The 16,982-nt window shown below is 46.6% G+C and overlaps 1 protein-coding gene across 1 annotated transcript in view; it reads right to left on the bottom strand.

The window, feature by feature from the left end:
- cad (carbamoyl-phosphate synthetase 2, aspartate transcarbamylase, and dihydroorotase) overlaps positions 1 to 16,982 on the bottom strand; it is a 60,300-nt gene that overhangs the window by 36,213 nt on the left and 7,105 nt on the right. Inside the window, exons 5-17 of the mRNA XM_063223748.1 lie at positions 16,550 to 16,691; positions 15,399 to 15,570; positions 12,200 to 12,385; positions 11,308 to 11,417; positions 10,372 to 10,514; positions 9,764 to 9,895; positions 8,706 to 8,939; positions 8,392 to 8,613; positions 7,598 to 7,786; positions 7,011 to 7,135; positions 5,580 to 5,713; positions 1,162 to 1,274; positions 370 to 620 (exon numbers count right to left, since the gene is read on the bottom strand). Of these exons, the coding sequence (XP_063079818.1) occupies positions 370 to 620; positions 1,162 to 1,274; positions 5,580 to 5,713; positions 7,011 to 7,135; positions 7,598 to 7,786; positions 8,392 to 8,613; positions 8,706 to 8,939; positions 9,764 to 9,895; positions 10,372 to 10,514; positions 11,308 to 11,417; positions 12,200 to 12,385; positions 15,399 to 15,570; positions 16,550 to 16,691 (2,153 nt within the window). The remainder of the gene's footprint in view (positions 1 to 369; positions 621 to 1,161; positions 1,275 to 5,579; positions 5,714 to 7,010; positions 7,136 to 7,597; positions 7,787 to 8,391; positions 8,614 to 8,705; positions 8,940 to 9,763; positions 9,896 to 10,371; positions 10,515 to 11,307; positions 11,418 to 12,199; positions 12,386 to 15,398; positions 15,571 to 16,549; positions 16,692 to 16,982) is intronic.

The raw sequence follows: 16,982 nt of genomic DNA on the forward strand, positions 1-16,982 counted from the left end.
GAGTGTGCTCAAAATTCGGTCTAAGGGGTGTTGTGCACACACCACAAAAAAGAAGAAAGCACTACCGCCATCTACAGCGCTAAGGGGACTCCATTTATTCTCAACCTCAAGACTCCGAAGGTCTCCTAATCGAAGGTCTCCTAAAGGGGTGTTCATCCGACGTAAAGTGGATACCGGAAAAGAATCACCCCGATTTATCTCGGTCTCATATACGATTCTCTGGTCCAATAACCCCTGGTTTACCTCTGCTTGCCAATTTAACCCCTTGTTTACCTCTGCACGGCCAGCGCGATCTGCTTGCCAATTTAACCCCTTATTTACCTCTGCACGGCCAGACCGATCTGCTTGCCAATTTAACCCCTTGTTTACCTCTGCACGGCCAGCGCGATCTGCTTGTCGGAGAAGCCCAGCTGCTTGGCCTTCCTCATGACCTCCTTGGGCATGGCGCTCTCGTCCTGGTTGTAGGCCTCCAGCAGCCGCCCGTGGTCCGTGATGTTCTTCATCTTGTGCAGGAACCAGCGGTCGATCTTGGTGAGCTCGTACAGCCGGTCCACTGTGTAGCCCGCGCGCAGCGCCGCCGCCAGCACGAAGATGCGCTTGTCTGTGGGCGTCTGCAGCTCCTGGTTGGTCGGGACAGGGGGGAAGAGAGGTCAGAGGAATCAGGATTTTTTTTTTTTTTTTTAAGTATTTTTGGGGGCTTTTCAGCCTTTATTGGTTTTTGTTAGACAGGATAGAGAAGGAGAGACAGGAAGTGAGCTGGGAGAGAGAGACGGGGAAGGACCGGCAAAGGACCCGGACCGGGTATCGAACCCGGGTCGGCCGAGAGGCAAACGTGTGCCCTACCATATCAGAATTTTTTCTTTGTCGTTAATCATTTTTTGCATGGTTTTTATTCATTGTTTATATATTGGTTGATTTATACTGACCATTTTCAAGAAAATTAACTTGAAAAATGTGGATGAGTAACTGATGTGCATGTCTGCAATCTATCTGTCAAGTCTCATGTGATCATGAGTTGGTTTTGTTTGCTTGTTGTGCATTGAGCAATATAGGGGGGGGGGGAGAGTTATTGCAACTCAATGGGACCACTTCCTGGTTAAAAAAAAAAGTTTAAATAAAAATAAAAATTAATAAGTAAGTAAAATGGGTTGAGAGCCAAACCTGGTCAGAGGCTGGCTTGATCTGGTGGTCGAAGCCCACACAGTTCTCGTCCACCATCCTCAAAGCTTTCTGGAAGGCCTCCTCGAAACTTCGCCCGATGGCCATCACCTCACCTTTGGACACAGACACAGACACACACACACACGAAAAGGAAAACATTACTCATTTATTATTATTATGTGTATATATATTTTTTGGAGGCTTTTATGCCTTTGACAGGACAGTTGAAGNTGGTGACAGGAAGCGAATGGGACAGAGAGAAAGGGGAGGATCGGGAAATGACCCCGGCCAGACTCGAACTGGGGTCCCCGTGGGTGGGCATGCAAGCCCAAATGTGGGGGACTTAGCGCGCTGCGCCACAGCGCACCCCCCCCCCCCCCCCCCCCCCCCATTTATTATTTAAAGAAATCACTTTATCTGAAAAAAAAAACCCAATCACACACACTCAGACGCAAGTGGTTGGTTCATTAGTGATAACTCACAGCAGCCAAGGAGTGGAACTCGCACACAAACAGCTGATGCAATCATTTCTTTATTGCGTCACATACATAAATGTGATAAAAGCGCTACCCACACGTAAAAAAAAAAAATGTTTTTGGTCACCAGATCTCCCCGAGCTAAAAAACAAAAGAAATCAGACATGAAAACATGCACCAAGACTTGAAATAATATTATTTTATAATGTATATTATTATACAATTCACTGGCCCACCGTCACAGATGAAGAAGGAACAGAAGTATTTAAACCGGTTTATTCAAAGCATGAAAGCATTAGCATGCACATTTGTGTAAAAAAGTGGAAAACTGTGGCTGTTCGTTCATACACAGACAAATGCACACATTACAATACAAGTTGCGTGTCATGGACATATTGTATACAATTCTTTACACTGTTCAAATGTTAAAAGCAAAAGAAACACAAAAAAGGACAAAATACCCAAGCAAGTCCAGTCTGATATTATAAAAGAAAATGTAAAATATTCTATTTAGCATATTTTTGTTACTGCTACTGAGCTGATTAAGGAGAAAAACATAGCCAGTCAATAGGTGACTCATCTCCACTACCATATTCTGCACTTCTGGTTTTGACCACTAGGGATCTACTGCACTCTTTGAAAGAAAAAAAATGTGGACAAACAATTTTTATGTTCTGTTTTATCATAATATATGTTGAGAAAAAAAAGTACAAAACCGTCTTACACATGCAACTATCTGCATTATATAATTTGCACAGCCAGTGCCAGAAGTTACAGTTGCTAAAAAAAATAAAGCAACGTGCAAAGAAAATTGAGAAAAACCCCTGAGAAAAGAATCTCCAGTACACCTGAATCTAAAAGCCAGTGTGCAGAATACACTGTCAGCAGCCCATCAGACAAGAAAGGAGAGCTTCAGAGCCAAGACGTTCTCTTCAGCCCCTTCCACCTCAGACATCGTCCATTTGCCCAATGTCTCGCATTTCCTCCTCCCGACCACCAGGGGTCTGTGCGCTTCCTCTGCTCCTCAGCTCGGGCCAGACCACAGCAGCCACCAGCCCCAGCAGCGCACAGCCCATCAGAGAGCCGTACACCCTGTAGAACACAGAGCTCACACCAAACGGGTGCTTGTACACCAAGTGGATGTCCCTCTCCAAGCAATCTCGGTCCTCTTCCCACGGCTTTTCTGCAAAGACCCTCCACGTGTACACAGCGCTGTCCTCAGTTGTAGGGTTGGTGACGAGCAGAGAGTAATTGGAGCTGTCCACAGTCACTCTGCCAGTCAAGTCCTCAGGCACGGCCGTAGACGTCCTCTTGGAGTCCGCGATCAAAACCTGTGGCTGTGGACCTTTCTGACGGTACCAGAGAGATCTGCTCCAAAAATCAAACGCTACTTGGAGAGATTCGTTGTCCGTGGTAACGTCCAAGCGGAAATCATCCACATGAGATAGAGTCACATGCAAGGCGGGGACTTTTGTGCAGACGTACAGAAAAAATGTCTTGGTTTGGCCGAGTCCTTTGCATTCATAATTCCCGCTGTGCTGTTGTGAGACAGACGGTATGATGAGGGAATAGTCTCCGGTCTGACTGCCATTGAGCATGTGTATCTGTTCCGGTGGCTGTTGGAGGGCCCGATTCTCGTTGTCCAGCCTGACAACTCTAGTGGGAGTGTACCAGCGTACGTGGCCAGACGCCTCCCCGCTCAACATGCACGGCAGGCTTTGATTCACTCCTTCGTGGCCAAAGACACGTTTCGGGCTTAGGATATGGTTTCGGAAGACGGTTTGGCACACAGATTCTCTCCATATTGTACAATAGAAGTCACCAGAATCGGAATCATCGCCGTCTTCGACTCCTGCGTACCAGATCGAAGAGGTGTTGAGGTCCACCAGCAGTCGGCCGCTCAGCTCCGCCTGAAGAGGCTCCAGGGATGAGCTGGTGTCAAGGACTAAAGTCAGCTGCTCAACACGACCGCCACGATACACCTGTAGACTAGTCCCCTTCCCTAGAGGAGAGTCAGCCCGGCACAGCACAACGTTCTCCTCGTATACCAAGCCATGATGTACTTTTAGCACGCTCTCTTCACACTCGCCCACAGTGAGGTGGAAGCTGCCGCGAGTTGTGAGCTTTCCCCCACGCCAGCCCTCGTACACGTAGTCTCCACTCTGGCCGACGGTGAGGCGTGCCATTTCAACGCCGCCGCCGGCACGTCGGCACTTGACGTCGTAACCTGGCAGTAGTCTGTGCGGTTGAGAGCAGTTGACCACAACAATCGGCGGATCTTCGCCTTGTTGTTGAGAGACCCTGTTGAGCACGACGTAGTCGTAGTCGGCCCCTCCTTGGTCAATATTCAGCCCGTACTGACTTCCTTTCCATCTCAAGACACGTGCATGGTGAGGTGGGCTGAGCTGGGCTCCAGAGAGGAACACCAAGACGGCAAATGCCCGTGTGCACATGATTTGTCAAAACAGCGAAATTTGTAAATCGGCACCACGACACACAGCTGAACTACTCTGCTGCTCCGAGACTGAGATGGATGAAAGTAGGGCGTGCGTATAAAAACGCTTTCAGACACGTAACAAAAGTGCATGTGCGCACGCATACGACAGGAAGCGAAGCGAGCACTTATTTATCGGCGCAAATGTTGAAACAACTTGATAACTTGAACACACATCAGTGTGTGTCACACACACACACAAAAATGAAATTTCCCCATCAACAGAAACCCAAGATAGATAAATATCTTTCTCCAAGTAAACTTGTCCATTTAGCACCAGTGACCACATATCATCTTAATCATCCTCTGCTGCTATTACATCTTAGTCAGCAATCAGTTCGCACCACACGCTGCACTCGCTTCGCTCTGATCACAATCGAGTGAGCAGTTCCATGGCAACAACACGCAAGATAACAGCCTTCTCGACGACAAGCTGCAGTCTTTAAAGGGACACTGTGTGAGATTTTTAGTTGTTTATTTCCAGTATTCATGCTGCCCATTCACTAATGTTACCTTTTTCATGAATACTTACCACCAGCATCAAATTCTAAGTATTCATTATGACTGGAAAAATTGCACTTTTCATACATCTTCTCCATGGTCCGCCATTTTGAATTTCCAAAAATAGCCATTTTTAGCTGCAAAAATGACTGTACTTGGATCTTACTAGAAAATGTTTGATCTTTACATGAACGTTTACTAAGTAATAAACAAATTTGGCAATAGGCAGCCCAGTTTCAATGAGCAGCATAGTTGCAGAACCTTTTTTGGCCCTTTCCTGCACAGTGTACCTTTAACAAAACCATTTGCATACAAGTACTAAACGTGTTCATCATATATGGTGCATAGTGTGTGCATGTTTTAGTGTGCACATTGGTAGGAAGAAACCACCTCTAGCGTGCATGCGAGTGTGCGTGTGCGTGTGCGTGTGCCTGTGCGTGTGCCTGTGCGTGTGCCTGTACGCGTGCGTGCGCGTATGCGTGCGTGTAAGAGAGGAAGAGCCAGTCACAGACAGCCTGTATGGTGTGCATAGGAAGCAACTCTTCCTACACCGTACAGCTCTGTGCATATGTGTAATGCATGCAATCAATGTGTAAGTGTACGCGTGTGCGTTTGTGTCTCTTCACCACGCTCCATCACGATAAAGATATATAGTCATATCGCCCAGCCCTTGTGCGATGTGTGTGCAATGTGTGCTTGTGCAATGCATGTGTAATGCAAATGCAATGCATGTATAATGCGTACGCAATGTGTGTGCAATGCGTATTAAAAAATACGCATGTTTAAAAAATGCATGTTTAATGCGTATTTAATGTGTGTGCAATGCGTATGCGTGAGCAATGCATGTGTAATGCCAGTCCGTGTGCAATGCATGTGTAATGCGTAAGCGTGTGTGTAATGCAATGCGTGTTTAAGTGGATGTGTGCACATGCGACCCGGCCCCTTACCCACGCTCTTCATGGAGCTGCCGATCTTGGTGCTGACCCGGAGGAACTTGCTGAGGTCCCAGCGCGGCACCTTCACCACACAGTAGTCCAGACTGGGCTCGAAGTTGGCCGTGGTGGAGTTGGTGACCGAGTTCCTACCGGGACGGAAGCCATTAACAGGGGTGATGGTGAAAAAAAATCCTGGGCTTGAACTTTTTCCCCTGCTCTAACGACAACGACGACAAGATACTGCATAGTGACGTAACGTAGGCCTATTTTGACACATTATTCAAACATTTAATAGCCTGTGTATGACCATTATTCAAGCCTGATAGTAGAAGAAAACCTAATGGCTAATTATTATCAATGTTTTTATTTTTGCAAACTCTGTCAAGCCTGAAATCAGGCATGGAGCCTGAATACTATCAGCCCTGCAATAAACATGCGTTTAGACGATAGATGACATCACAAAATTAGCTCACTTCTTGGTCCAGGAAGACAGATGCTGAGACACTCAAGGTTGCATTTTTTTTTACTTTTTTATTTGGCTATAATGCCTACGCGTTTCGGCCCTACGACCTGAAGAAGGCCATAAGGGCCGAAACGCGTAGGCATTGTAGCCAAATAAAAAAGTAAACAAATTGCAACCTTGAGTGCCTCAGCATCTGTCTTCCTGGACGAAGTTTGAGAACCCCTACACTGATGAGCACCAAGGAAAAAAGGTGAAGACCCAGAGAAGCACTCCAATTACCTGCTAGTGTTTATTAGCTCACTTCTGACCAAGTCAAAACATATTTATTTTTCTAATCGACAACCCCCTGCACACTTTTCTTTTACCCATCCAGTCCAGAAATGTTTTACAAGCGGGAATAGGCCTGCACTCAATTCAGGTCCTTTACATAATATTCAGTTTATGAAGCCCTCCGAAACGCACACGACAGGCTGCAGCAAATAAGTGTTATACGAGTGGTATAGAAATCTGCATCTGCAATCAGCATACCTCAATAAGAGGTATTGAGAAGGCTGCATGTGTCGTTAGGGTTGTATAGAAAGTGGCATGTGTCGTTAGGGTGGTGTAGAAAGTGGCATGTGTCGTTAGGGTGGTATAAAAGAGCTGCATGTGTCGTTAGGGTGGTGTAGAAAGTGGCATGTGTCGTAATAGTGGTATAAAAGAGCTGCATGTGTCGTTAGGGTGGTAGGAAAGAGCTGCATGTGTCGTTAGGGTGGTAGGAAAGAGCTGCATGTGTCGTTAGGGTGGTAGGAAAGAGCTGCATGTGTCGTTAGGGTGGTATAAAAGAGGTGCATGTGTCGTTAGGGTGATGTAGAAAGTGGCATGTGTCGTTAGGGTGGTAGAAAAGAGCTGCATGTGTCGTTAGGGTGGTAGAAAAGAGCTGCTTGTGTCGTTAGGGTGATGTAGACAGCTACATGTGTCGGGTGTAGGGTGGCACCTACTTGAGGGTCGGGAGAGGGATGCCCAGGCCCAGCTTGGCAGCCACGTAGGCCAGCGGGTACCCAGTCGCCTTGCTGGCCAGGGCCGAGCTCCGAGACAGGCGCGCATTCACCTCAATGATGTAGTACTGGGGACACACACACACGGACACACGCTTAAGTACTGAGAACACGCACAGTCTGAAACACACTGTTAAACTCAGTGATTCAATAGTGGAAAAATGTAATAGACGACTTGATGTAATAGGCGAATTTGTGAAAACGTACAGTAGGCCTATATATGTATGTGTCAACACACTTTTACTCCAACTACTTTCAAATATGAAATGAAAAAACAGCTACTATAACTTTATTTTTTTAAATCGCCCTCGCCATCATTACAATTATTCATATCATGTCAATACTGTACCAACCTGTTCGTGTTGGTTAAGGATTCATGTTCAATGAAAAACTGCTCTAAACCTGTGACAATATTACATGTAAAACAAGCTACATAAGAAGTTATATATGTTTATACAGTATGCATTACATAAACAAATATCTACATTATTTCATGAGCCCTCTTGGCATCATGTCGAGGCCGTACCCACCTGTTCGGACTCAGGGTTGAGCGCGTACTGGATGTTGCACTCCCCCACGATGCCCAGGTGGCGGATGACCTTGATGGCCGTGTTGCGCAGCATGTTGTACTCGTAGTCGTTGAGCGTCTGACTGGGCGCCACCACGATGGACTCCCCAGTGTGGATACCAAGCGGGTCGATGTTCTCCATGTTACACACCTGCAGAGCGGACACAGACACAATCTTTTTTTCACTTAATATTTCTGTGTGGATACCCAGCGGGTCCATGTTACACACCTGCCGAGCAGATTGGGTAGGTTGTGTACACACACACACACACACACACAATGCACGCACGCGCACACACACACACACACACACACACACACACACACACACACACACACACACACACACACACACGTTATATTTTCTGTGTGGATGCCCAGCAGGTCGATATTCTGTTACACACCTAGATAATTGGCACGCGCACACGCAGACACACACGCAAGCAAGTTGTGCTGACCGTGATGCAGTTGTCGTAGGCGTCCTGCACCACCTTGTACTTGACACCCACCTCGTACTCGGCGCGCACGCACACACGCGCACACACACACACACACACACCTGACCGTGATGCAGTTGTCGTAGGCGTTGCGCACCACCTCACGCGCGCGCGCACGCGCGCTCACACACACACAAGCAAGTTGTGCTGACCGTGATGCAGTTGTCGTAGGCGTCCCGCACCACCTCGTACTTGACACCCACCTCGTACTCGCGCGCGCGCACACACACACACAGACACGTAAGCAAATGGTGCTGACCGTGATGCAGTTGTCGTAGGCGTCCCGCACCACTTCGTACTCGATCTCCTTCCAGCCCTTGAGCGACTTGTCCACCAGCACCTGCGAGGTGTGGGCGAAGGCCTGCGTGACCAGCGACGTCATCTCCTCGCGGTTGTTGGCGAAGCCGGAGCCCAGGCCGCCCAGAGCGAACGCCGAGCGCACCAGCACGGGGTAACCCAGCCTCTCAGCCGCCGATATAGCCTGGAAATACAGACAATAACACATGTAATGTAGCCTGCAGATACAGCACAACACAGAGGCGCACACACACACACACACACCCCTCAGCTCACCTGCTCGAGGGAGAGCGCGGCCTCGCTGGGTGCGACGTGCTCGTTGATCTCCTCCATCTTCTCCACGAACACCTTGCGGTCCTCCGTCATCTCGATGGAGGACACGGGCGTGCCCAGCACGCGCACCTGGTACTTCTCCAGCACGCCGCGCTTGGTCAGCTCCACGCCGCAGTTCAGCGCCGTCTGGCCCCCGAACGTCAGCAGCACGCCGTCCGGACGCTCGTTCTTGATCACCTGACCGGGGAGGGCAAACAAACAATACGGTTGACCCAGAGCTCAATGGGATTATCCTAACTCCTTACTTCTCGGTGTTCCATTTTCACACAAAGATGGTGGTTCATGGAGCCTTTGACCCACAAATCGCCATTGACACAGTTCCAAAATAGTTCCAGGAAGGGAGCATCGGACATAGAATGTGCAGTTAAGGTAAATGAAATTCATTTTCACGTCACTTTTGCTTGTTATGTAGTGGCTCTGTTAGTCTAGCGCAAAAACAGGCGCAGCCTAGAATGATCTGAATCTACGTGAATCCACAACATTTGCACGTCAGACACTTTTTGCGGAGTGACAAACACAACGCAAATCAATTACACAATGAGCAACGCAATTTCGCTCCGTGCTCTTGAACCGAGTTTGGAAGTGGAGTAGACGTCGTTAGGCTCTCAGCCGAGTGACCTACTCGTTAGGCTCTCAGCCGAGTGACCTACTCGTTAGGCTCTCAGCCGAGTGACCTCTGAACAACATTTAAGAGAGAAGATAAAATAACTCTCTAGGACATTTTATTATCCTCAAAATGATGCATGATCCATTCTGTAGTAGCCTACAGTAGTTGTAGCCTCTCTTCGCAACTCCTGCTTTGTCTGCCTACCTGTATGGTCGCTGGTGGCGCACGACAAGTTACAAAATATCTGGGGTGCACGACGTCGCGCCACGGCAGCTCACGACACGGCGTGTGACGTCATTTTGGGTCACGTGACGGCGCGAGTGAGGTCGCGAGTGAAGTATGAAGGAGGGTAGCGCCAGTCACGACAAGTATGAATCCCCCTTAAGGCTCTCACCTGAGTGACGTACTCCGGGGTGATGGGCAGGAAGTAGACCTTGTCTGCCAGTCCCTTGGAGGTCTGCACGGTGGCGATGTTGGGGTTGATGAGCACCGTCTGCACGCCCTCCTCCTTCAGCGCCTTGATGGCCTGCAGGCCCACAAACAAAACACACATGCATTAGCCAACAAGGTCAAGTGTACTTACTCCATTTATTCCAAATGGAAACCTGGGGTTTAACCAATCCAATTCCACTGGTTAAAGCAGGTGAAGTCAATTTCTTTCCTCGATCATGCCGTTTTCAGCGGTATGTCTTGCATGAATTCTGCTATACAAATACAGTTATAATAATAATAATAATAATAATAATTAGTATAAAGAATAAAAGCGGAAGCGCTGCGTGGATCCAGATCTTTTGACACGGGTGCTCTAACAGTGAGTGGATAAAGTTGATATCAAAAAATAAAAAACAAGAAACTGTGGCACTCCGTTTTCTTATTTTTTACTAGTTTAAAGGCAAATAGGCAGTCTATTTGCCTTTGAACTAGTAAAAAATAAGAAAACGGAGTGCCACAGTTTCCTGTTCTTTACTTTTTTATATTATTATTATTGTAATTCTGACTGACCTGAGAGCCGGAGTAGTCGAACTCCCCAGCCTGGCCGATGGAGAGGCCTCCGGAGCCCAGGATCAGCACCTTGTGGGGCCGCACAAACTCCTCGGGCCTGGGGGAGTCCGGGAACGCCAGGTGCTCCGTCAGCCTCTCCTTCACTGTGGGGACACACACATGAATAAATAATTGAATTGTCTGTGTGTGTGTCTATCAGACACAAGTGCATGGTCCTCCACATAAAATAGAAATACTACACAGTAAAAAAAAAAAAAAAAAGTTAGATAAATAAACAGACAAGGATACAAGAAAATAAAAGACGGGTACACAACCCATCAAGACATAAGCACTCTCTCCCATGTCAAGTCAAGTCAAGAGTCAAGTCAAGTAGGTTTATTGTCAATTTCTTTACATGCACTGGTCATACAAAGAATTTGAAATTACATTTCTTGCTTTCCCATACAGACATAGACTAATCTAGGTAAGGACATAGACAGTATAGACATACAGTACTTATACATGGACTTAAGACAGTATGGACATAGACAGTGCTCATACAGACATTTAAAGTGCAAGACTGGACAATGTCACCTAAGCTTGGAAAAGAGCTCTTATGAGGACAGACAGATATGGCAGAATACCCTCTGACATCATTTGGGATACACTGTAATTACAACTAAAATGATTGCAAAAATAAGGCCTAAATTGAAGGCAGCCACATTTAAAACAGGCTCCGTCTTCTCTAGGTTCCCAGTAACTTAATTGTATTGCTGATGTAATTTCTAAGATTCCTTTCCAAAATATGTCATATATCATGTAAACGGCTGTTGAGACATCGGTTCCCCACCCCTGATATAAAAGTATGGCCGCCTGACCTGGTTCCCCACCCCAGATATAAAAGCATGGCCACCTGACCTGGTTTGCACCCCTAATATAAAAGTATGGCTGCCAGACCTGGTTTGCCACCCTTGCCCTCCTTGAAGTCCTTGACTGTGTCCAGGAAGACGTCGAAGAGGCCGACCAGGTCGGTGGGACCCGCCATGTGCTCCGGGTGGAACTGCACACTGTGGGGAAGAACGGGGACGGAAGAGAAGACAGCAAAAAAGTGAGAAAAAAAAAAAAAGTGAAAGCCCGATTGGGAAACTCAAACTCAAACAAAGCTCTGGATACCTCAGTCATGGAGGAGGATGGGGGAGAGCACTGGTTAATTACTCACCCCCACCAACCTGGCGGGTCGGGAGTCGAACCGGCAACCTTTGGGCTACAAGTTTAACGCCCTAACCGCTTACCCATGAAAACCTATCATATCAGAGCGCAACACATAACGGTGGAGGGATTTGTAAATGCTGTAATTTCCAGCCTATAAGCCGCTATTTTTTTTCTCATACTTTGAAACCTGTGGCTCATTTATGGACTTTTACGTGCGATAAGCACAAAGAGAGCAGAGTTGGCTACAAAACGAATGTGTTGTAAATATCCCATGTTACAATGTGGACACCTTCTGCAGCTTATACAGAGGTGCGGCCTTTAAGTGTAAACATGTTTCTCTTAATTTGAGTGGGTGCAGCTTATATTGAGGTGTGGCTTATAGGCCAGAAATTACAGTGCGCACACGCGCTGTACCCAAACATTTTATACAAAGGTATACACAAAAATGTAATCATTACAGCTTGAACGACAGCATTGATCTTACTTACTGGCTCACTTGATTGGTTTCTTTAAGGTCACACGGCTTGTGCGTGAGTGTGTGTGTGTGTCTATACCTGAATAGCGTGTTAAGCTGCGTGTGTGTGTGTGTGTGTGTGCGCGTGTGTGTGTGTGGGTGCGTGCGAAGTAAGACCGGCACCTGAAGAGTGGCTTGGTGTTGTGCACGATGCCTTCGCTGCTCTGGTCGTTGGCATTGGTGAAGAGGACGTCCCAGCCCTCGGGTAGCGTCAGGGGGTCCACGGCGAACCCGTGGTTCTGGGAGGTGATGTAGCAGCGGCCCGTGCCCTTGTGGATGCACGGCTGGTTGTGGCCACGGTTACCGTACCTGGAGGAGAGAGAGAGAAATTAAGGGGTTGAACGAAGATTGTGCACTTGAATTAAAAAGAAAAAGCATCCTATCTGAGTTGCTCCGGTGTCTTCTCTTCGTTCAAGATTACCTGCCTCCCTCCCGTTGATGCACCAGATGTAAAAACAGAAGCGCGTGGAACCCCTTTTTTTAGAAGATAAGGGGTGTGACGACCGCGCGTCTTCCTTGGCGAGGCCGCGCTGCATCACGCTCCTGATTACCCGTGCAGTGGGAGCACCTGCGCACAATTCCCCTCCCCTCAATTTCCACTGTGCATTGCCCCGTGAGCAGTAGGCTCCACGTTTGCCCATTTTTTTTGTTTGGGTTGATTTTGTGTTGCTTTGGGAGTTGTAAACTTGCAAGTTTCTTCAGTAAATTATTTTGGAAAGATCTTGAAATTTGGCGTTGGTGTTGTCTTATTGGTGTTTTTTGGTTACATTTTCTGAGCCGAGTGTAACAAGGGGATATAAGGAAGGGAGAGGACATAGCTGAAGGACACCAGTTAGGGCTGCACAATTCATCGAAAATAATCGTTATCGTAATAAAATCTTGAAATCGAAGTCGTGATTTCAATCGGGATTTAATTCGTGGCAATAGTGACCTACCTTTGAGAGCGTCCTTGAAGCCAGAACATAATGTCAGGCTTCGTGTTTCTGGCCAGAAATCTGTTTCATGCTATTGCCTTCACATAATTATTACAATTCATTTTATTTCGCTCATCCCAAATATAATTCATTCTTGGTTATATTTCATCTTGTTATAATTTACAAAAAAAATCTGCAAATATCAATAACCGTGATTAATAATCGTGATTACGATTTTGACCAAAATAATCGGGTTCCCACTCTAATTCAGATAGAAAATTCCATGATTTTCCATGACTTTCCAGACCCAAAACCCAGAATTTCCATGACCACTTCCGTAAAAAGAAATAACGTTACGTTTTAAAAAGTGTGTATCTTCACCCCTAGAGCCGACGCCGAGCCACCGGCAGACTAAAGAGGGCTTATTGCATCCTAGAATGTTACACATTACAGCAAAAAACCAAACCCTCTCTGGCTAAGCGTTGTAGTATAACCAGTAAGAAACAATGTTATACACGAAACAAAAACGTTTTTGCTTCTACACAACTGTTAAGAAAATTCCATGATATTCCATGACTGTGCATGCAAAATGGTAAAATTCCATGACTTTCCATGACTGGAAAAACTTTTATGAAATTCCATGATATTCCAGAAATTCCATGACCCGTGGGAACCCTGAAATAATCGTGATTATGATTTTTTTCCATAATTGTGCAGCCCTACCACCAGTACATGAGATGATTGTATAACAGAATTTGGGTTCTCCCCAACACGTTTCAGAGTGACTGGTGTAACAGACACAACAGACAACATTGCAGTACACAAGACTGACCGGTGTCGTGGAAAACCAAAAGTCTGTTATACAGAGCGACAGGTGCAACAGTTAAGGAAACAACATTCTCATCTAGAGCAATTTACGGATGGAGCGACGCATGGTTGTAAATGTGATTCCCATTCCCATGGGAAAGGCAGTGTGCCTTATTTCTTAACTGTGAAGTACATAGGTTGCACATCACACTGAAAATCAAAGTTACTAAATTACTCAGCAACGGAGATGACATTAAATTGCGTTGTTCTGTGCAGCATTCAGCAGAAAGTTTTACCCAGAGCAACATACAGTGCTTTAGATACAGGAACTTGGCAGAAAAGACTTGCTCAAGGGCACTTGGCTATTCACTTTCCAGGGGAGCCACTGTGTCTGTGTGTGTGAACCCACTGACCAACACACCACATCTGCTCTCAGGAATGCCAGCACACACACGCGCACACACACACACACACACGGGACCTTGAGTTGGCGCTAACAAAGTAGCGATCCCAGGAGCCTTAGCAAAACACACTGTGTGCATTCCAATATGCGACCTTGCGTCCTCCACTTGTGCTTGTGGCCTCGTCCCTCCTCCTGGCCCCTCCTCCGTGGACAAAAAAAGTTTCCCCGCTGTCAGCCTAGCCAAAACTTTTTTTGGGGGGACTATTCTTCATTTACCATTCTGTTTGAAAGTGAAAAAAGGACTTTACAATTGAACTTTTGCGAGATATTGAAATATATAATGCTGTTGTCAGTGATGTCATCATGACATATTACTTCCTGGTACGAGGCCACAAGCACAAGTGGAGGACGCAAGGTCGCATATTGGAATGCACCCACTGACTGGCTCAAGCCTCCCTCAGCGCGCCTCACCCATTATCTGCTGCCTAGACTGCTGAGGTGCACAAAAGCCAAAACCCAGCATTTCACACGAGACTGCTCCCAGGCAGCCAGCTCACAGAGAATGAAAGGGGGAAAAAATAAAGAAACGACCAGGAAAGAAAGACAGATGAGGGACAGAATGAGAAGAGAAGAGAAGAGAAGAATGATAAGAGAAGAATGAGAAGAGAAGAGAAGAAAAGAGAAGAGAGACAGAATGTTATGGGTCCAAGCAGACACAGGAGGGGTGGAAAAGGCCAAGTAAGGGGCCTCCTCTCTCTCTCTCTCACGCCACTGTGCAAGCTTTACAGGAGAATTCCTGCCCATTTCAACATGCAGCTGAACGACTCACGCTACCATAGATTTATTTTCTTTTTACTTTCTTTACTTTCTTTTTCTTTTACCACTTTATTGATGATAGGACAGTGTGAGAGGTGGACAGGAAGAGAATGGGGAGAGAGACGGTGAGGGGTCGACAAAGGACCCGGGCCATGAATCGAACCCGGGTCGGCCGCATGGCAGACGAGTGCCCCACCGGCTGGTCATGGCAGGGCCTACCATAGAATTTTCAGTACCCGAAGACGTGACTGGGTCATTCTGAAGCCGATAGCCTAACAGCTGGATAATACAATTCATATTTTTTAGCTTTGGCTCCGATGACGAGGGAGAGGAGCTGGTGTGTGTGCGTATGTACGTATGTGCGTGTGTGTGCGTCTCTTACTTCATCTTGTACGTCTTGGCGCCGATGACAAGGGAGAGAAGCTGGTGCCCGAGGCAGATTCCGAAGACAGGTTTGGGGTTCTCCACACACACCACTCTCCTCAGGTTCTCCACCGTGGTGCTGCAGAACTCTGGGTTCCCCGGACCGTTACTGATGAACACGCCGTCGAAGTCTACATCCCGAAAAAAAGTCACGAAAGAGTTAAGATTCTGAAGAGCTGTAGCTGTTCCATGGCCAATACAGGGGTGCATGTCTGGAAAGCGTAGTTGTTAGCAGTTAGCAACGTTGGTAGTTGCCAATGGGAAATTGCATTGCAACCAATAAAGTAACTAACATAGTTAGCAACTACGCTTTCCAGAAATGCACCCCAGGTAATAAAATTCTCACAGTAAAAATTCAGCAGAACGTCTTTCTCAATCAATCATGCTCAAGTTGGGTCTCCTAAGGGGGCGTTGTCTCCTCCTTCTCCGTTTGTGGTGTTTGCACAAGAAGTGCGCTACCGGTATCTACAGCGTTAAGGGGACTCAATTTATTCTCAACCTCAAGACTCCGAAGGTCTCCTAAAGGGGCGTTCGTTCACCCAACACCGCATGGATAACGGAAAAGAACTAGAATGACGTATCTCCATAGAGGTAGAAAATAACACTAAAGGTGACCCGCCCCCCTTTTTACAGTAATCTGTGGCTGCCATTATCTCTGTAGGTAGATCAGAGAAATGGAAATTAATGGAGAAGCAGGCTCACCACTGTCAAAAATATCTTCATCATGTGAAAATGTCCATCAACACACTATACAAGGACAATAGTTTAAGTGTGTTGCTAACTATGTTCATAAAATATAGAATTTGATTTTTCTATGTATTTTATCGACTCTAATATGATTTAAGTAGATATTTAGTCTGACATTTCAAATCTGGTCTTTGTTTAATGTGTTACTTCATATTCACACAGTTTTAGTCATTTTTTTTTTTGACAGGGGTAGGCGTGTTCTCCATTGACTTGCATTGACTGAAGGTGCCTACACTACCTACGGAAGTTGAGAAGCTCCATGCGTCATTTCCCAGTGCTGTCGCAAATTGCTGTGTCAGCTCTAGTGTTATTTTCTACCTCTATGTGCGTATCTCTCTCTCTCGATTAAGATCTCTGACTGACCGTTGTTGTCGAGCGGGTGGTCCCAGGGCACCACAGTGACTTGGGCCCCCCTCTGGCACAGGCAGCGGATCTGGTTATACTTGATGCCACAGTCCAGCGCCACGATTCTCACGGCACCCTCTGGGTTAAACACCCTCGGCTCCTGGCACACAGACAAAGACACAGACGTGAGCACACGCAGACACGCACGCAGACAGACAAAAAGACACAGTTAAGAATGAGCTCTTCTATTAGATCAATATGGAGTGGGTTTTAATCTTTAGATGCACAGCTGTAATAATCAATAAGGACAATGATTAAATGTGGACATTGAAAGGACAATGCAAATGTGCAAGGTTTTCACCTGCCTTCAAGTTTAATAATTGAGTTTTCCCTTTTTCATGTTCTTCCAGCCAATCACTGACGCCAAGCATGCATGCATCAACAAAGCTAA

The sequence above is a fragment of the Engraulis encrasicolus genome, chromosome 18, assembly GCF_034702125.1.
Source record: "Engraulis encrasicolus isolate BLACKSEA-1 chromosome 18, IST_EnEncr_1.0, whole genome shotgun sequence".
NCBI lineage: Eukaryota > Metazoa > Chordata > Actinopteri > Clupeiformes > Engraulidae > Engraulis > Engraulis encrasicolus.